The sequence below is a fragment of the Thermobia domestica genome, chromosome 11 (assembly GCF_964235325.1).
Source record: "Thermobia domestica chromosome 11, izTheDome1.hap1.1, whole genome shotgun sequence".
NCBI classification, from domain to species: Eukaryota; Metazoa; Arthropoda; class Insecta; order Zygentoma; family Lepismatidae; genus Thermobia; species Thermobia domestica.
The window spans coordinates 62983698-63005662 of NC_137464.1; the positions used below are offsets into that span (position 1 = coordinate 62983698).

At 34.3% G+C, this 21965-nt stretch overlaps 1 protein-coding gene across 1 annotated transcript in view; it reads right to left on the reverse strand.

Annotated features, from left to right (window-relative positions):
- Rab1 (RAS oncogene family member Rab1) overlaps positions 1 to 21062 on the reverse strand; it is a 29876-nt gene extending 8814 nt beyond the window's left edge. Inside the window, exons 1-5 of the mRNA XM_081730451.1 lie at positions 20893 to 21062; positions 14448 to 14520; positions 9550 to 9597; positions 7613 to 7660; positions 3943 to 4170 (exon numbers count right to left, since the gene is read on the reverse strand). Coding sequence (XP_081586577.1) covers positions 3943 to 4170; positions 7613 to 7660; positions 9550 to 9597; positions 14448 to 14520; positions 20893 to 20915 — 420 coding nt within the window. The 5' untranslated portion in view covers positions 20916 to 21062. The remainder of the gene's footprint in view (positions 1 to 3942; positions 4171 to 7612; positions 7661 to 9549; positions 9598 to 14447; positions 14521 to 20892) is intronic.
- Between the last annotated feature and the right edge of the window lie 903 nt (positions 21063 to 21965).

A 21965-nucleotide genomic window follows, 5' to 3' on the forward strand; every position in this document is an offset into this window, starting at 1 on the left:
ATTAAATAGTTAAGTTTCTGCACTATTGTAAAACGCTCTTTTCCAGGAATGAGAAAATCTCGAAAATAAATCAAAATTCCTGAATTGGGTTACCACTTCGTTAAAGATTCTTAAAATCCAATAAAACAGAGTGATGAGTATTTCTAAATATTATACACTATGATAATTTACAAATTTTGAATAGGTAATAAAGAAAGAAAAAAACTAAGTTCTGTAATACTGCTTTGTTTCAACGAAATAACGCACAACTGACTCGGTTCTAGAAAATGACATTTAGGTTCTTGCTTAAGCAGTAAACCAGCAGTAAGATTCCGTATTATTACAACCTCTATATGTATCACTGTTCACATTGCTATTTAACAAATTAGTTTATTCGAAATCATAAGCTCAAGTTAGAATAACAATTTTATTATTTTAGGTCGGTTTATCATTACAAAACGGAGACAAGTTTGAAAAAAAAAAATCCAGTTTGATTAATAACTTAAGACAATTGTATCTCATAACAGTTTCATAAAGTTGCATATCGATACTTCAATTGATATATTTGATAATCACAAGACAGTTTCAGCGAATCGGTACATTAGTTACAATATATCAAACAAGGATTGATCTTGAGTAGCCAACTACGGAACTTTACAATAATTGCTCTTCGACTAAATTCGTATCATGACTGGTTTTACAGACAAGAAAAAAAAAAAAAAAAAAAATCTACCAAATACTGATCCATCCCCTTTTTAATTATCTATGAAGGAAAAACTGAACGTTCCATTTCTGAAGACATAATTATATAATTGTCACTCATATTCTACAATGTCCTCCAATCTGTGTTGCTACTGTATAACTCCAACTGAGTTCTAAAACTGTAGCATATATCAGATATGGCTTAAGCATTTAGCCCGCCCTCGGACAACACATTAAATATTTTATTTATGCACTACAAAGAAAAGAAAGGAAAAGAAAGAAAAAAAATAATGGACAGCGAATTATGTACATATGGTATGATTGATGATAAGAAACGTAAGTACGTGACAGGATATTCTCAATACTAATATGGAACGTTATTGTTTTATTTATTTACTTTTTCTTTTTTACAACATGCAAGAAAATTCATACTAATGTGGTGGGTCAATTCATTAGTTTGTCAGTCATATAAATCTAAGAGCCACAAGGTGAAATCAACCTTCATAAAATATTCCGGAGCTAAGCTAATCATACCGTGAGTTTACAGTAACTAAGAACATGTACCGAATACGCAATAAGGGTAAATTCGCTTATATTTAAATGCATTCCGACTTAAGATTCATTCTATCATGCAAAATTTTGAATTGACTGTAAAGATTAATAGTAACGTGGAGACATTTATGGCAGATAAGTGAGATGCGTAACGCAAATGAAATTTAGCTATCCATAGTACTTATATTGATCATTTTTCGCAAGATTACTTCCAAGAGTTATTAGTTTTTATAAAAATTTTCAACTGTTGGATTCCACAATACACTCCTACGTCACCGATGCCATCTTAGAAGACGAACTTTTATCTCCATAAAGATGTGGTTGTTAAAAATGAGAAAAATCAGGTTACCTGGAAGCCAGGTACAATTACTTACAGTCTTAAGGAGCCCGATAACAGCCCACTTTCCCTTCTCCAAAAGCCGGGAATCTCGGCCGTCACCAGTCTTCTCAAACTGAGGTTATATGTCTGCTTCTATCATGGCGATTTGCAAACATTAATGACCAGCGGGGGTGGATCAGAAAAGGTTAAATAAAAATTTTGTGAGAACTCGCCAACCGAAAGAGATTATTAAGGTTATTCCCAGATCATTTTTTTGTATATAGGTTAATGGCACAAATCCAATAATTTCGTAATATACTAAATTTTCGACATCGAGTTCTCTCACCCCCTTTTCCTGCTGGTATGTTACTTTCTTCTTCTTCTTCTTCTATACCTAACTACTCGTGCATATCCTATTTTATGTATAATTATTAATTCACACTATTGTTAATTGCATTAATTTAGAAAAATCAGTATATCAACAACTATCATTAGAATTATGTTTGCTTTATCCCAATTTAGTGATTTTACTGTTTATAAATATAATCCTAATACTTCTAATATTATTAATCAGTTGAGTTTGGTAGTACCCAGCAGAAAACTTCACTAAAGCTTCACTGAATTGTCATTATTATTAGGCCTAATGCTCTATTGATGCTTACTTATAAAAATACAAGAATTTTGGATTGAAAATCTTGGTGAGTAATAATAATACCATTTTCAAATTAATAAAGTGTGTAATACAAATCCCCCTTCTTCTATTCAACAATTTAATATGATTTTGAAATGTACTGGTAATGTTTCATTATTATTATCGTAATTATATTTGTATTACCGTAATGTAGTTCTTCGTCAGCACCATGCACATTGTGACACCGGTTAATTTATTTATACATAATTGTATTCCGCCTAACAATATAGGTTTTACAAGTCAAACGTGTGCTCAGATATAGAATAATAGCCTAAATCTATATAATTACGAAATATCAGAGAAAGCAAAGGTTTGCCAAGGTGTGCCAAACAACCGACCTAACAACAACTAACCTATGTAATTAACACAAACACACGAACATAACAATAATAAAATAAAATGGCACAAATGCACAATACGGGAGCCATCAAACATGTAACGAGTTTCAATATATGCATACCGGTATTAATATAATGTAATCGCTACCGGTAAACCGGTACGTTACACTATTCAAGTGTTAGTTGTAACCAATTTGAAAGAAAAAAAATCACAGCGATATTACACGTATCTCTAGTTTGTCATTTCTAATCGTTGTCGAAACGCCAAGTTGGTAATTTCAAACTTGTAATAATTAAAAAGTTGCTCACAACTCGCCTACAATGTATATTGGTAATCCTACATGGATTTTAATATTCTTACTGTAATTTCAGCAATCAATCCTAGCGGCTAGTCAGTAATGAAGAGCTTCGACTTCACAAATTATTTTATACATTTTATTCAATTGAAGTCTTTCTTCTACACGAAACACTAAAATCAGCAATGCGTTTTTAAAATGTTAGTGATTATTACACACACTAACTCACATCCAGAAGTACCAGTACAATAAACGCTATCTACAATATGCTGAAATGGATGCACTTTCCACGACTATGCACAGAGGTTAAGGGAGATAGTGATGATGATGATAATGAATGAAATAATGGAATGAAGCGGGGAAACCCTTAGAAAATCCATGCACATAGTGTTCGCCTACCACAAAACCCATTGGTGCGAGCTGGAATCGAACTAGAGATAAGCGTTCTACCACTGAAATACCGCAGCCTCATCTACAATGTACTCTTAACACGAGTTTTATACAGTATTAAAAAAATCTCACTTCACCTCGACAAGCACAGAGATTTAATTATGAACTGTATCATTCAAAAACCTGGTCCTTTGACTTCACATTGTATAGGGATAGCATTTTTTCAGATTTGTACGTAGGTAGATTTGTATACAGTTGATGCAAGGTTACGGAAGAAAAAGAAGTAAGTGAATTAAATTGAAATGAAACCTTTGATATTGTATGAAACGCGTGTTATAAATACACTGTAGATTAAGTTTGCATTACTATTCCTAGTTGTGTATGATACTGAAATTTTAACTTATTGCTGATTTTAGTGTTTTGTGGAAAAAGCACTAAGTTGAATAAAGTGTAAAAATTATTTGTGAAACCGAAGGTTTGTATTACTGACTAGCTGTCGAAGAAACAGGATTTGTTGCCAAAATTATATTAGGAATATAAAAATCTTTTAGGGTTCCCGGAGCACATTACAGATGGGTGTTAGTAAAATCCCAAATAATCAATGCAATAGGTGATCCGCAAAACAATAATTCATTCGCAAATCGAATATTGCTACTATTGGAGGACAATACTTACTTTTGCTGTTGTGTAGTCAACCACCTTCTTTGTTGTGAGATCACATTTATTTCCTACTAGAAGTTTATTCACATTATCACATGCATAACGATCAATTTCTTCTAGCCACTGTTTTACATTGTTGAACGACTCCTGATCAGTACAATCATAGACGACAATTATACCATGTGCTCCTCTGTAGTAACTGGATGTGATAGTTCGAAACCGCTCTTGACCTGCTGTGTCCCACTGAAATATAAAGTAAAATATCAGAAACCAAATCAAAAAAGCATGAACAAATAACCAATCTAAGCAATTGGATCAAGAACCTTCACACACAGCAAAATAGCGTTTAGGGAATCTTTTCACATTATATAAAGTCTGAAGTTTAAAATAGTAGTTAAAATGCGAATGTTTTTAATGGCTTTAATTTACATTGTGATTAGCTGGGTCTTCTTTCGTTAGAATGTACCATTTTTTAACCACTGGTTTGTATTGATTGTTTGCCATAATGTTTTTCGATTTTTTCTTTATCTGCTTATTGAACGTTACGACATATGTGCGTCTTGTCACAATCCTTTTATTTATAATATTTAAACTTGATTTACACAAAAATTCCTCTTAATTTAAATTTTCGAACTTTCCACAGGAGATTCAATGCGTGTTTATTAGGGTGGAGCGAAAAAATAAAATATCGAATCGAGTATCGAATTTTAATAGGGCTCAAAAGCGTATTCACATGTTAATCAATGGAAAAATAACGAAAAAAGTCACACTTTGGATCTTCAGTTCGCAAAAACGGCCTGAAGTTCGAAAAAATAACAAAAAACACCAAAACTTACCTTTACGCAAGAAATATACAAATTACTTTTTTTTTTTTTTTTTTTCGCTCAAGTACCTTATTTTAGTTGTGTGAGATTATGTTTGTTAATAATTTGTTAATGTGGGTAATTTTATACATTTTCATAATGACTTTGCAGCTCTTCGCCCATTTCTCAACGTTTTTTTCCTTGAAATGGCCCAGAACTCATCACGAGGAGGTGGCTGCAATTCGAGTTGTTCCACCCACACCCTACACAACTCTCCAATCAATTAGGGTGTGCTAAATTATGTTGATTTAGTCAAGGACGTTGTCTTAGATTTTTTAAATTAAATTTTGTCATTGTGAGTTTTGAGAGCAAAGTTACTCTACAGCCATCTGTTTTCTTGTCCGCACACTTTTCCTGCAGACTCTGTAACAAGTTTGACACATCTTGCAACTTGCTGAGTATGGCACAGAAAATTTAAAAAGTCAAACGCACGAGCAGATTTGTCATGCATATGTGATAAGACAGTTATGTTGTCAAACTTTCGAGCATTCGAGGGGGCGACAAAATGGTAATGGCGAGAACACGGAGCTGATGACAAAGAGTAATACAGTCCAATGACCCAATGAGTCATCATCTTGTTACTAACAGGCCAAGTTTATGAACTGCTTATGCTCCGGACAGCCTACTTCCTACCAAAATGCAATGGTCGTTCTATTTCAGTGAGAGCTGCAATTTCATGGTATTTCGTTTGTCCTATTACAGTTAGTGCCTATGAGAACACTTTGGGTGGCCTTCCTCTTTCCATGATTCAGACGTTCCCTAACAACGATCCAGTCTTTCTAGATGACAACATGCCAATACCACAGGCAGACATTTACTGGTGTGGTTTGAGGAACACTGGCATAAACACCTCGCACAGCACGCGTCAAATTATTTCTATTACGTATATGTAAAGGATTTGCGAATAGAAAACTAATTATTTACCAGAACAATAAAAAAATTCAAAGCTCTTCATCAGATAAGGACGAAAAGAAGAAAGGAAAGTAAAATTAAACAACTCGGAAGTATGAAATGGGCACCATGGTGCAATGCACGGTTACGTGATAGTACTACGATGCTGTAAGTCAATGAGGCTTGGTAAAGAATGATAGAAATAATGGGATGAGCAGGCGGCTGGAATGCAGAAGAGCGAAGGAATAATAAATGTGTGGAAAAAATGTACACACTTGGAAGAAAAAAATTAATGAAGAAATTTGACGAAATAATAATAAAAATTATATTATATATATATATATATATATATATATATATATATATATATATATATATATATATATATATATATATATATAGTGGGTGGAATATTTATCTTGAAATGCCGTTGTAAATTTTAAATTTATACATTCAAAAAGTTTAATTCTGTACAATGCAATTATAAACAGCGAGCTACTCTTGGACACACTCTGCTACTAGATTAAGTATTTCAAACTCAATATAAAGTTACACTTTTTTCACATGATACTGTGACAGGATATTACATACTTTAAGTCCACGAAAACTTGTTATTCACATTTGTTATTCAGGATTACAGACTAAGGACGCTACAGTATCACAAACATCTTAATTTTGGAGGCCTTTACAATAATATTAACGCAAGTGAGCACGGCGGAGCAATGCACATCGAAAGTAGGTTAGTGTCGGACCATATGATTTATTTCGAATAAATAGGAACAAAGTTACAAAAGACTGAAAATTTGACTTTCTTCAAAAGGCATAATTTCGAGAAACTCACTTTAGAAGTTTCTCATCAATCTTTCCTCCGATACTTTGAGCGAAACAATCTGTCACTCATCGTTAGGAGCACATATACAATGGCTTAAGTGAAATTATCAATGTTACCAAGAGTCCAAATTAAACGAGAAAGAACGTCCACCTCATTTTACCACTCAAGACCAACATACATGCTTCGAAGTTTTTGACTAATCAGGAAGCGGATTAAGTAGCACATTGGTTAAGGCACAGTACGGTGAGCCGGAGGTCCGGGTTCGATTCTTCGAACATTTTTCTTCTATCAATTTCATAAATTTTAATATACTTACTCATAAAAGTATAATTCTGTCATTATGTATGAATATGAAAAACAAAAGCTAAAATCTAACTAAAACAAACTGCGAGTTTTCTAAAACAAGAAAATAATTGTTAGTATCAAAAGGATCAAATGATTTTAGTAATGGATGCAATAAGAGACGAACAAATGGGCGAATGGAAAATAACATACTTAGCTACAGATAACTGAATATCACACAGATAATAAGAAATGAAATGACATCTTTACGTCCTACGGTTATGCCGGCTAGGGTAAAGGAGACGGTTATGATGAGAAATGAATGAGATGGCGGAATGAAGAAAGTGAAAAACGGGAGAACCCCGAGAAAACCACGCACACGATGTTTGTCCACCACAAAGTTCACTTGGCGCATGCGGGGATCCAACGAAGGACCCCATGCACCAGAGGTGAAAACTTTACCATTGAGCCCACACGGCCCCCACAGATAGTAAGGAACAAGACATCCGACAAAGAAGAAACACGCCACGCGTAGAAAATATCGTGGTGTGACTAAGTCAGGGAACATAACTTTTTGAAATTCATTGTGTTTCAGATATAACAGACAGGGTGTTCGGAACAATCGATAGTTGCGTGCACTTTGCATATTGTTATTCTAATCAAGAATCTTGTTGGAAAGAGATTTCGAGATAGATCACACCAAAATAACTGGATTGGCTTGGAAGAGGACTAAATCCAATGGCAAGCATTAGATTCTTAGTGATAAGCTTCTGAGTTTCTTATGTCATAGTAGCTATCATTCAGAATATATACTTACAATTTGAAGCTTTATAGTTTTCCCATCCAATTCAATTGTTCTTATTTTCTGAAAAAGAAAGAAAAGCACATTTCAATATTCATCATTATGGTAATGGTTCTTACATAGTTTCTCAAAACTGTCCAACTCAAATAGAGCATCCTCTCTACTAATAGACGTGTTAGTTGATTTTTGTAATTACCATTACTGTACCTTATTCCTCACTGAAATTTAGCTTCTTCACTCAACTATTTTACTACTTTCTTAACAATGTAGTAAAATTTCTCACCTAAAAAGCCTAACTTCAATTGTTTCACAACTACAACCCTTTTATATTATTTTCCAGAAGAAATGGTTATAAACAAAATATGTAAAGAACTTAAAAAGACTGTAGCAGTAAAACAAAACTATTAAGTTAAGGCTTTCGTAACACAAAACCTATTCATATGATTTAAACTCTATAGTTAGATGTCACATTTGCACTTAACATTACGACACTATACATGTTAGTAACTTGTTTGAATAGTGACTACATTGAAGAAAGCATCGTTTATCTTCACCAGTCGGTACTTAATTACAGCTGTGGAAACGGGACTATTTCTTCTCTTTTGAGTTTAACGCCGGACAATTATGCTCCCGAGACTGAGAGAGATGGTTATGATAATGAATGAAATGGTGGAATGAAGAAAGTGGAAGGAAACGGGGGAATTCCGAGAAACCCCACGCGAACTGGAACCATAAAGACCACTAGGTCCGAACCAGGAATGAATGCATCAAATGTGAGCGCTCAGTATTAAACATCTATGAGTTAACTTAACAGCACGCGTCAAATTATTTCTATTACGTATATGTAAAGGATCTGTGAATAGAAAACTAATTATTTACCAGAACAATAAAAAAGTGCATATCACCGATACCGATATATCGGTACATTCCTAAAAAAAGGTCTAGATAAAATATAAAATGCGGAAGAAAAGGGCTGTTCACGAAAGAGAAATTTAGGGAGATCCATACTGAAAATAAATGTTAGTACCAAATCGGGACAGAGTTTTCTCGACGACGCTAGAGATTTTCAAGGTTTTCAGTAAGGAGTATTCATGATACAAAAATTTTTAACCTACTGTGCTTTTTCCTTTATGGTTTATAATAACGGTGGATGTGTCAATGACGTTACCGCATCTTCCGTTTGGACTGATGTTATCGGAGCTTAATTTTCATTTCTTCATCCAAGTGAAAAAGGTTTTGTGTACCTTTCTTTCTATCGACGATGCAAACTTCTTGCCAACTTGAACTTTATAAAAGTTGTGCTCTGAACCTTTTCAAGCTTAAGAAAGAACTTTAAAATTCTTCCATGTCCTTTAAGTTCTTTGGAGGCACTAATCCCATTTTCTCCCTAACGAGTTTTCTAGTTTGAAACCACATGAAATATTCAGCAGAAAAACAATAACACTTGACGCACCACGCAAGTAACATTTGCTCTTTTATAGAATTATCTCACCTCACTCAAATCTTTATTAGCACTTTAAAATATAACATTCATTCAATCTACCTTAGATGGGAACAAAAATTGCACCGAAATTATATCCACGAATCATTTTCAATTTTACGTCCCACGGTCATGCTGTGTGGAGAAAGGGAGATGAAAATTATGAGAAAGATTAAAGTGATGGAATGATGAAAATGGGAAGACCCGAGAAAATCCATGTACGCGGTATTTGTACACCACAAACCTCATGAGCCCCCCTCCCCCCACGAGCTGGAATTAACCAGGACCCCATGCATCAGAGGGTAATATTATCACTGAGCCACCGCGGCTCCATTTTCAGTTTTATTTTCGCTTTTGTTTGAGTCTTGACATGAATAAAGACACTGTTAAAGAAAACTACAGAATTACATCATATCACACCATATTGTTAAGACTAAACTAGAAAAAGCCAACTTAATCACTGTATACTCACAAAGTCCACTCCGATTGTGCTGATGTAACTTTCCGTGTACGTGTCATCCTGAAAGAAAAGAAACCATAAATTAAGAACAGTAGTTCCAAGTGTGTTTAATGCACAATAGAATTTTATGTATGGTTACAATATGATAAAACACGCGAACCTAGATTTATTAATCATTTATATTAACAAAAGGTCGGCACTTACCGAACCATCTAAATAGCAATCAAACGCATGATGATGATGTTAGATTTTCAAACATCAATTTTCATTCATAATAGTCACTACGTATATACTTTCAACAAAGATAACACACTTAAGCACAGTCTAATTAGTATGGAATGCGGTAATGACTGTGTGGTCATGAATCGCTACTATAAAACACCATATGGTAGCGACAGAAATTATGAGCAAGAATTCCCTGACTTTCTCCAGTTTTCCAAAACATTTCTAAGTTTTTTCCTGATATGTTAGCAGCCACACACACTTTCCCATGTTAATGGAAACACAAAAAAGGGCAACGATGATACATTTTTTCCTTAATTAACTAGAATAATGAACAATATCAAAATACAACGTATTTTATTATGAAGCTACAGCAGGGTTTGGCTGGTTTAAACCAGCTGTTTTTTTTTTCTTCAAAAAAAACCAACTGGTTTAAACCAAAAAGCGAAAAATGTTCGTAAACGTGTAAGTGTTTGTAAAATCTTGATGAACACACATTTTTGGGTTATCACGTTTCACTCCTGTATATTATTTGTATTATATTCAGACCTAAATTCCCCGTCATTACTCAAAAAGATTATACTACAAAAGCAACTTTTGTTTATTTTGTAAGTTTATGAATGTTTGTTTTGTGATTTTTTTATAGTTTGTTATTATTGTTATGTAATTGCAATCAAAGAAAAATTCTAAATATTGTTTCGTTTCAATGTTTACTATTGATAAAATACATCGAAATGCCGTACTTTTGTGTGTGCGGGGGGGAGGGTGTCATACAAACCCACGAGAGACATTTAGTGAAATGAGAAGTATCTTGGGCATCTATTTATGTATAAATGTGTGTGAGGCAAAGTGAACTCAATAATTCTATCTTTATTCACTTTTCTTACTGATATGCAAATTATTATTTTTTTTAACTTGGACTAATAGAAGTAGTTGTTAACTAACTTGGACTAAATTAGTTCTTCTGTACTCTGTAGTACTTTGAAATTGTCCATATGTAATTCTGTATAATGGTTTCACTTCTGCAACTGTTTATCTTTTTGTTCTTCTGAAATGACTCTTGACAATTATATTAACAAGTAGGCCTACGTAAAGATCAGTACAACGTATTTTTATCAGGTGTCCTTCGTGAGTGAATCGGCAGACCTATCGCATTTGTGGCCAGTTAGTTCTGGTTCCGCGTTTAAACGGAGGACAGTTTCTCTCCGATGTAAGTCAAGAAGCGGTTTGGATTTCGCTTTAAGCTTATGTGACCCCTTCCAGCATAACCCGGTTGTTGCATAACCAAGGCGAAACAAAGTTATTTCTGTCCATATATAATATGAATACATAGAGCAAATAATTTAAACCAACAAAAAACAGGTTTAAAGTTTTTTTTCAGTAAAAAAAAACATGTTTTTTGCCAACCATGAGCTACAGAGTACTTACCTAATAATTCCTGCACAAAGGAAGAAATTAAACGTCTTTCTTGAAACTTCATTATTTAAAAAATCAATAGTAGCAAACCTAATCAAACGCTCTATGCGCAGATCTTTCATTCTTTTTTTTTTAGTTTTCTTAGCTTCAAGTACGTTCATGATGATCTATTTTATTTTCCTCTATTCAGCTTTTGTTTCTTTTGCTCTTCCTCTCGTTGATTTCCTCTCCTGCAAAACGAGCCCGAGCATTTCGTGCATAATGGATAGTTTCTCAAGATTGCCGGAAGAAGGTACTGAATCGTACACAAGTATGCATGCTACTAAAGTTTGTTCTTTTACATTATCTGCTACTCATTACCCACTGATTGAAAATCCTGTAGATTTGATTTCCCATGAGAAAAATCCAGTTAATTTTAATAACATCTAAATCACTGTACTCTAAAGTATTCAAATTTTTCAGCCAAAAGTCATCCAAACACTGATCAGTTCTAGATTAAGGACTCATAATTGTATTAAAATTGGGATTCGAATACAAATGTTTGAACTGTCAACTCTATCTGCCTTAGTGCCATCTAACCTAGTGGCTCCTAACCTGTTTTGACTAACACACTACTGAATGCAAACCGCATCGCGACACACACTATTTTTAATTAATTAATAATATAAATTATAGTAGTGAAAGATTAAAAATTTCCAACTCTATCCATCACGACTCGAACTCACTAAAGGAAAAAATGAACACTTCTGACCAGAATATATATAAATTTCCATTTTTAAATGATTTTAAAATCTCATTTTCCGCAAATCGAAATTCCCTGACTCTTAGCAGAATTCCCTAACGCTTGCAGGTTTTCTCAAATGCCCTCACATTTCATTTTCCGGTCTGTCGTCACCTTGCGGTTTTCAACATTAAAATTAAGTTGTCGCTTATACTGATATTTCTCTAGCAGGAAATAAATAAAATAAAAAAAAAAAAAAAAGTTGAAGGTTTCTGTGTTCAGATATATAACATCGGAAATCCCCAACCTTAATTTTGAGTATCAGTAATGAGAAGACAAGACAAATGTGAAATAAGGGAAACTTAACCTCAATAGTTCATTGACTCTTGATCGTTATTTCTACACAGAAGGATAGCTAACAGAAAGACAGCATGGGTTACAAACAAGGCATCTGAAGATTATTATTTTAACAAGCATAATCATTATTTCTATAGAGTAGGAGAATTACCAATAATGTACAGTCATGTACAAAATGATTATCGCATATCTATAACTGTCTTCTTGTAAAAATATAATTTGATAATGATAACGATTTAATACTGATACTATGTGTATAATCGGGAAATGTATATTTGTGGTAAATTTCATAGGAAAAGAATTATAAATACAAAAATTGTAATGAGTAAAATAAAATGTTGCTAAATGTAAGAAAGTTTTACTTTCGTTTTATTGTTCTTATTTACTGATCTTTTGACACGAAATTTGTCACATACATGTCTTTGCCTATTATACACATATTAACATTATAAGAAATACCGGGCGAATTCGTTATCAAATTATATTCTTACAACAACATATTTACAGACATGCGACAATCATTTTGGACATGAGTGTACTTCTTCCAGCAACATCTTAAAAGATACGCACTGAGAATAATGAATCATCATCACTGAAAAAAGTCTACGTTTACGACTGCTATTTGGATGTTTCGGTGAGTATTAAACTTATTTTATACCTTAGTAGTGGTATAGCGAAAAAATTGCACACAAAAGATAGGACATGTGTGTTCTGTTTCGTTCATAGAAAATAAAATTGCGTATGTTAACGACCTTTAAAACCTTTATTAATCCAATCTCATAAAGCAGGACACTGATTAATCAAGAAATACAGTAGATAAACGTATTTAAGGAACATGTACTGAAGAATGTCTCCCTGTTAACATCAATAAAATAATTTCCAACCTTTTTGACTAACGGCACACTTTACTGAATGCCTATGACACCGCGACACTGTTAATAATATAAACTATAACAATGTAACCTATAAGTTTCTACAAAGTAATGGCTGTTATGTAGTACTGAGCATTATTGCTGCCACTAGAGCCACTGACTGGTAGTGTCTTAAAACTGATCTTAACTAAGTTTCAGAATTATTAAATTCAAATATTTCGCGACACACTGGTTGGAGACCACTAATCTAATAAACGGAGTTATAACAGGGTGTCTATTAAAATTCCAAAATGAAATTTCGTGACCTTTTCTTTACCAAACCATACAATTTTCAAACATTTTCCAAAGCGAATTTGGGTACGAATTAGGCCGAATTTTCATCCATGCGATACAAACGTATTTTGGTTACGATTTGGTAGCGTCTAAAGCAGACCATTGGTATTTTAAGTGGTGAATTTTGACGTTTTATAGAACAAAATTTTTCAATCTGTACTTACATTTGCACAGCTAAAAAAAATCGTGACCCAACAGCTAAATTTCGTGACTTTCGTGACCGATAGACACCCTGTATAAGCTAAAAATAACGGGTGGGTCTCAATCTTAACATCAACTGCTGGCAATATTGAGACTTTCCAATGCGAATCTTCCAACTTTATCAGTCTTCACAAAATATAGATGTGAGTGTGAAAAATTCAAGTCTTTCTTACGTTCTTTAAGTAACTACAAAATAAACGGTTGTGTATTTTCTTCTGTTCCAAGCGTAAAATTACATTCACAAAGATTTGATACAATGTTCTATACTTGTGATATTTAACCTCAAGCAGCATGAATCTTCGTCAATACAAATAATCCCAAATTTACAGTATTCTAGAAAGAAAATGAAACATGGGCCACATCCTCATCGAATTTGATATCCCAGTGATATCTATTATTTATATTTTTATGCTTATAAATAATGACCTTAGTTATTTATGTGCGCTCCAAACTTAATGATCATCACGGAACGATGAGTGTCAATGCTATTACAGATTTAAATTAACAACAGAAACATAAATGTTCAAAGCTCATTGCTCGGGACAAGATTTTCAGCGAGAAGTATTGGAGAGGAAGACAAAATAATCGGGGAGAGAGATTTCAGTAGCTCTGATATGAATTTGTTAATTTCGTAACTCCTTCCTCCTCCCATTTCCGATCATCCAAACGCTAATTTAATTAATCATTAAAAATAGTTACATTTTAAAAATGACGATACTCAACTTATATTTTTTTACACTTTTACGTTGTAACTAAAGAACTGTTTTAAGATTTCCAAAGATACTTACTGCAAATCTTAGCAACAAACAGGATTTGCCCACACCAGAGTCTCCGATAAGCAATAGTTTGAACAAATAATCACTGGAAAGAAAAGAAAAAAAAAATCACATTAATCACTGCCACGACAATTACATTAGTCGTATATAGTAAATTATTCTACAACGTAAGGATAAATGTAAGAATACACGCTCCATTTCCGATATACCACTAAGGCCCATAGGAGTTGTGAAGGTAAGGGTCTATCTATTTCTAGGGCTCCGACATACACAGGAAATAATGTGGTTACGTTTTTACCCTCAGGTAAATGAGTTACCAGAGTTGCTGCTGTTTTGTTTATATGTTATTGGTTGAAGGAGAAATATGAGTGGTTTACTACATTATTTTATAGGGTTGCCAGAATATAAGAGCAGTAAACTTCATCTATTTCTCGTTTTGTTCTTTTACTGTATACCATTGTTGTGATTTGATGAGGAAAACGTCAAAACAACAGCCACAGGAAGTAACTATGTTTGATACTAGGAAAATTATATATAAAGTACTGAAATCCCATGGAGAAGAAAAACTACTTGTGGCCGCATTGAAGTTGATGCTTTTTTAAGCATACTTGAATGTTTATTTATTTATTTAATCACACAGAACTATGATTAGCAGTCATCTGTATGGTTTGGTGTTTTGCGTCTCTTTTAGCACCAAGGCCCGATGACACGACGACCTACAACTACCGTACGATCCAAACCACATGAGCTCTCTCTGCCAATCGAACCTCGGTGCCCTACGCTGAAGGAATCTAAATAAGTAAACTTAACATTAATACTACCTAAATAATAGAAGCTGTTTTAGTTAATACATTTCGAAATACACTTCGTTATAAATGTTTTATGTATAACAGTAAAATAAATTCCACGAGGAAGTACTGGTTTAATTTGGATCGCATGCTAAATAGTTCTATACATTAAATGCAAAAAGACCTGTGCTTTCACACAAATCTGATAGGTTCAATTTATCCGTTTATTTTCTTGAAAAAGTACTTGGAAGGAAGTTTTATGTAAAAGCAGTATCCTGCTAACACTGCCGTGTGTCTGTTATTATTCGCGAACATCAAAATTAGTTCGCAACCTTCGTCGTCTGCATAAATATATCAAACACGTAATGCCTGTCTGATAGACTACTGAACTCCTGAGCTCCACTCAAACATGTAGGACATGCAATTGATCCGTTGGACAACTTTTCTTACAGACTGCACAATTTACTTCGATTAAAATTAATTTATCATGCTATTCTTCGTTCTATGTGAGAAAGCAGAATATAAAGACACTGACTTTTCTTTCTACGCAACGAATAATCACTCCTTGATTCAAAAGTAACCCAAATGTTCATCCAGACTTAAGTGTCGATAGCCAGCTCGTATTAAACACAAAGAAAATCTTTATTAAGAAACTACGAATAATAATGTTCCTTGTTCAATGTAGAATACAGGTGGACGAGAAACACTCTCATGATAACATCAGTGTCAATTCACTTTTATTTTCTGAATCGTTTTCTTATATTAGTGATGTCCATGCATTTCGTAAGGTAATTGTGCTTTTTATCAAACTCAAAATTTATTATGGGAATCAATCGTCCAGAACAATCTCAGCGAAACAGTTTGTTTAAATCCCAAGAGCTCATTTTTATTTTTTTATTATATTATTTTGTTTGATTTGTGTGTTCATGTATATATATACTAGAATGCGAGCCCCCGGGACTTTCCCTTCTGCAGAATAAATAGTGACTCGTCCTCTGACAAAACAAGAAAACCAGAGACAATTCGCGTTTGGAATCCTAGACGTAGAACCACATTTGAGCTGCTGTTCTGCACTGTAGTGTAATATTAAGTATACGATTACATTTTAATCGTACGAATAACCATTCAACTACTTATGATATATTCCGCTATAAAATATTTGAAGTGCATGGTTGTCTATTTTGGGCAGTTTTGTTATCGTCCTGATTACATTTGACGTGTGGAGAAGTACTTTTTCTACTTCTTGTAGTAAAAATACATTATTGGATTATTATGCGTAGTCCAACATCTCTCTTAATACCCATCTAGAGATAACGCATCACCAAATATTCATTTTCGGTATATTGAAGCTAGGCAAGCGCCCCAACGTCTCTAGGAAACATTTATTTCATCTGAAGAATTTATACGAATTTCAGGAAGACGACATCTGGACTGCACTCCCTCTTTTTACTACCACTGTGTTCAGCGCAAGTTAATTTCAATTGCATATATGAGGGGGGAGGGAGGCATCAAAAAGCAAACTGACTTATAGGCTAAATATCAGTGCTTAATCCCAAACGCTCAGTTTTATTTTTACTATATTATTTTGTTTGAGTTGTGTATTCACGTACATGTATTTGAGTGGGAATGAGAAGAAGCAATAAATAGATCGAAACAGGTTTTCATTATTATTTTTATTTCTTTGCATGTGATTAGTAATGCCCGTGATCTGATAGCTGTGCGTGCGAATTGTTTCATTTATCTAATATTTTATCGAGAGATATTCATGATTTTATGGCCTCTCGGTAGTGATGTATGAACATGAAATCTATCCGAACCATTCATTCAATTCAAAGGAAACCCAACCGTCGACTGTAGTAATCACCTCATCAACTAAAAAAATAATGCAACACTCATGAGGCCTTAATTCAGAATTGCTTACAAGATCTGGCACCCTGACAGGAACTCCATCCTCATACTGGGTATTGGTTATAAACGTATCCCACCAGAGGAAGAACCCTGGCTGTTAGAAGATAAATTATTATATAGTTCCATTGAACAACATTATTACGTGAAACAGACCTTATCCAAATGCTCCTGGAAAGAGGGGGAGGGTTCACGTTATTTCAATGTACAAAAACTTTGAGATGGGCAAATAACAGCCTATGGTTCTTCTAGTGTTACCACTTCTAAGCGTTATTAACGAAAGCTATTTCATGTTAAAACTATGTGAACATGAGAATTCTGAGAAAATCTGGAGTGACAAAAGTCCGATCTGAATAGCTATCTCAAAACTATTGACTTCATTTGAACGCCAATAGAAGTACATTTTTTTTTATTATTTTTTAACGAGCATAAATCTTAGTACTTCTCACTCAATTCCTCAGTTTCTTGTTGTCAATTATTCACAAATCTTCAAATAAAAAATAAGTTTACTACAATCACAAAAGAAAAAGCCTTTGGACTACATATTCACGCGTATAGACTAAAAAAAAAAAAAAAAAAAAATGCAATATTTTACGAGAAAAATCATGTGGAAGTGCAAGGGTAACCGTTAGAATCACTTGGGTTTGAATAGCGTTTCTAGGTAATACAAACGTTCGGTGAACACAACAGACAAGATATATACCAAGAGTCTGTTTATGTGCTATCCTATTTTAGATTCATATGGGAGGAATTCCACTCCTGGGTGGAGATTCACTTTAGGAGGGCTTAAGTGCAATGAGTATAAATACAGCATATGGACATAGATATCTAATCAAGGTTATTCCCTTCAAAATAATACCCTTGGGTAGCTACACAGTGATAGAGGAGTGGTGTCCATTCTTCGTAGCGGTGTTCGAAAGCTTCTACTGCAATACCTCTCAGCTCGTCGGTTACACTTTTCTGAATACTATATGGTGGCCCAAAAGTAGGTATACACCCCTGCATTGATCAAGTATAACATTCTAGCTTATAAGTTTATTTGCTTCGGTTATTCTGGGCTTAATATATACGTCAAAAGACATTAAGAGAAAATAATAAAGGAACTATGGATAACAAAAGAAATTATATAAAATACAGTGAGCTGATCAGATGGTACTGTATACATACTTTCGGGCCACCCTGTAGATCTAAAGTACTAACATGGCGCCCTTTCAAGTAGAGTTTGAGCAAGGGAAATAAACTGGACTGAGCTCCGGCAAATAGGGAGTCTGAAGAACCACAAAAAATTTTTTCTGCCAAAAATTCATTGCTGAAGGCTACTGTGTGACACGGTTCTCTTGGTGCACACTTTTCTCATGTCCAAGTCTTGTGTTAAAATTTGACGGGAAATGCACAGAAATATTCAAGTAACTACTAATTATTCTCACTATCGGTCTGATCTCACACGAGACTACTCATTACACGGATGTTATAAAATACAGGATCTGCCCATACCTCTTCATCATATGAACTCAATGAAGCCAAAAAACAGAGCATCGTCCGAGCCGGCACGTCTGATTTGATTAGCTACTCTTCGTTTCCGCCATGACTGTTGGCTCGAAACATTGCGATCTTAGTGACGTGAAGCGGGGGCAGTAGGTGGCGTGAAGTAGGTGTGGCGAAACTGTGACGTATGGCTTCACGATTTTGTAGTATGGGCAGATCCTCTATTTTATAACATCCCTGATTCATTCTACATTGTCATTTGTTTGAGGTTGAAGGTATTCTGTATCAAGTTAGTCTTCCACCTATTTTCGACCTTTCTAAAAAGATTTGTACTATTTGTGCCCTGGATAGGGAGTGTTCTCCATAAGCCCTTTGTAGCTTTTTAAGTAGTGGATACGAAAAGATTTACACAAAAGTTGGTGGCACAACATTGCTCAATCTTTTGTTGGTCCATTTTCGTAACGCATTTTTCACAAACACAAATTCACTTCAGACGCTCTCAATAATTGTATAGCAACTGAAGATAGTTTAAACTCACACTGAGCCAAAGGTAAGGGTTAATGTAACAGCCGTGTGAAGGTGGAGGCACCACCATTGTCGGTTCATGCATAGTATTGCCAGTCTCTTTACTTTTCTAACACATTTCATTTGTTATAAAAAAAACGACAAACGACAGTGGAAAAAAGCACGAAATCACTTGTGTTAGGTGGTTACAAAAAGCAAAAATTGTATCTAACGAAGTCAAGCTAGAAGGAAACGAGAGTACATCCGTAGAGAACAGGCGCGTCAGTGACGATGGGCAAGGTTCTAGAACACACGTCTCCCTTCCCATTTAGCTGTAGACAGAAAACAACGTGCCCTGCGGGGCTTTAACCCGCCTTCACTCGCTAACGATCGCTCGGCAATACCATGTGAAGTAAATATTGAACTTTGGTACAGAAAAGAAGCAACCCAGCTACTGACCTATATGGGGGGGGGGGGGCTGTGTTCTAGAGCCTTCCCGTGACGATGGGTGTATGTGTCAGCTAGGGTAGTGGAACTACACCATGTTCCTCATGTTACTAGATGAATTACGTGTCGGACATCCGTATCGTACGGATCATGACCAATACGTACGTGCATTGACATAGAAAGTCAATTAATTACGACTTCTGTATGAACTATTACATGATGAAAAGCATATATCTTGGATGAAGTTTTGAACATTATTAGAAATGTTAGATGTAAAATTCCCACATCTTTTGATTTATGTATTTCTCTTTTGAAATAACACTAAATATTCCTTCTGTAAATTTTATAAATCTATGGATCCCTAAAATAGAATAGCACCCACCTAAATCAACCCTATCATTCTAGCTACTGTACGTATTGATGATTTAAAAAAAAAAAACCAAAGCATGTAGCCAATAAAATCCTGTTCTTAAATGCATGTTGTAATTGTAATAATTAATTGTCTGCTTTTCCCTTGTGCTCGCACATATGGAAATAAACTGTTTCCAGACTTTTTCCTTTGCATTTCTAGATTGACCTACTTATGTAGTTTCAATTTACAAACATGAATAAGTACACTTTAATTAATACGTAACAGAGGTCGTGATCTCAGGGGCAACGATTCATCACAAGTGCGTAGAAACAAGAATTCGCCGTAAATAATATTCAAGCAAGCACTAATATGCACATATATCTACGGTACATCTTTTCTTGTAATGCTTCTGCACTAGAAATTATGTTGCATTCTCTCAGAATTACTGGACAGAAAAGTAAACATCTTTCTTCGCTCTTCTAAAAAAAAAAAAAAAAAAGCGGAAGGAAAGAAATAATAGGTTACAGGGTACTGACACCATCCCATTACGCCACGAAATCACTATTGTTTATCACCTCCACTTTTAATCATACAGCATCTTCCAGAAAACATTCATTTTTTTCCTTTCCTCAGATAATTGTCTCGATATCATTTTCTCGAATTTCTTTAATCTTTCAATTAAAGAATATTACTTTCCAATTTCTCCATATGAGAGAATTGCAGGATGAGTCATTATCACGTACATGAAAAAAACAATGAATCATGTATACAATATACACGATAATTAGTGCTACGTTCCTGGGCCGTTTTCTATATGATATTGTTCACTTACAGACATTATGTGAATCAATACACAAATTCACAACGTCATTTCAACCACATAACAGTATTTTTACAAAAGCTTTCATAAGATGGCTGGTCCTATGTCAACTACGATCTTAAGGTGAAACTTTTCACTTTCACATGGAATACTTACTATTCTGGATTCATTGTAGACATTACCGTGCACAAACAACGTTAGACAGCACTGTGGATAGTTCTTAATTCTATCCCACCAAATATTTATCGACAATTTTCTTCCCAGCTCACTTCCACTATGGCTTCCTCCACCCCAAGGCCAATCTTATCCTATTGGGGTCTGCACCATTGACGTAATGCCAAGGTGGCAGCACTGATGAGAATATTACGTATCATGTCAACGTAGTGGTATTATTCATGACAAAAGCAACTGAAAAATCCGTCTCTCACAAAGAAAGAAGCATAGGCATACTTACTCTCAAACTATATATTAATATCACTAAATAATTTATAAAAGTTAAGTAATTACAGGATGTGTATACATATCCTAAACAAGGCGGTGAAAAAAAAATTGGGGCCTACGTGGGCGATAACTCTTAAAACATACCGTATGATCAGGAAAACTTCCAAGAATTGGTACTTTTGGATGTACGAATGCATTAATCGCTTTAGATGACTTCATTTTGTCTGAGTAATAATACTGGGCAGTACTTCGTGTTAGAATAAAAAGAGAGCAGTGACGACACAAGACTTACTTTGACCGTAAATAAACCTGTACATTCGTCATTATTATTATTATTATTATTATTATTATTATTATTATTATTATTATTATTATTATTATTATTATTATTATTATTATTATTATTATTATTATTAATGGAAGTGAACTTTTACCATTCGACCCAACCAACACGTGTGACTGTTCGTAAAATGTATCAGATTTTAACTAAACATTTCTCTAGGACGTGCCATCATCCTCCAAGCTTAGGAAATAACTCTATTGTTTGAGGTTGAAAATTCACCAAGGATAAGGGGATAAAATTAACCTTTTATTGGAAGTTTGTACACATTCGCAATGAGACAAAATAATTTTCGAGCAGCTATAAATGTTCGAGGTAATGTGATAATTAAAGTAGAAAATAAAAATATACCGCCTTATGCAGAGTCGTTTTGACGTATGATTAGCGTCATACTAAAGGCCTGGCTGGCTACTGTGGGAAACCTATGTTAATCGAACTCTTTAATAAG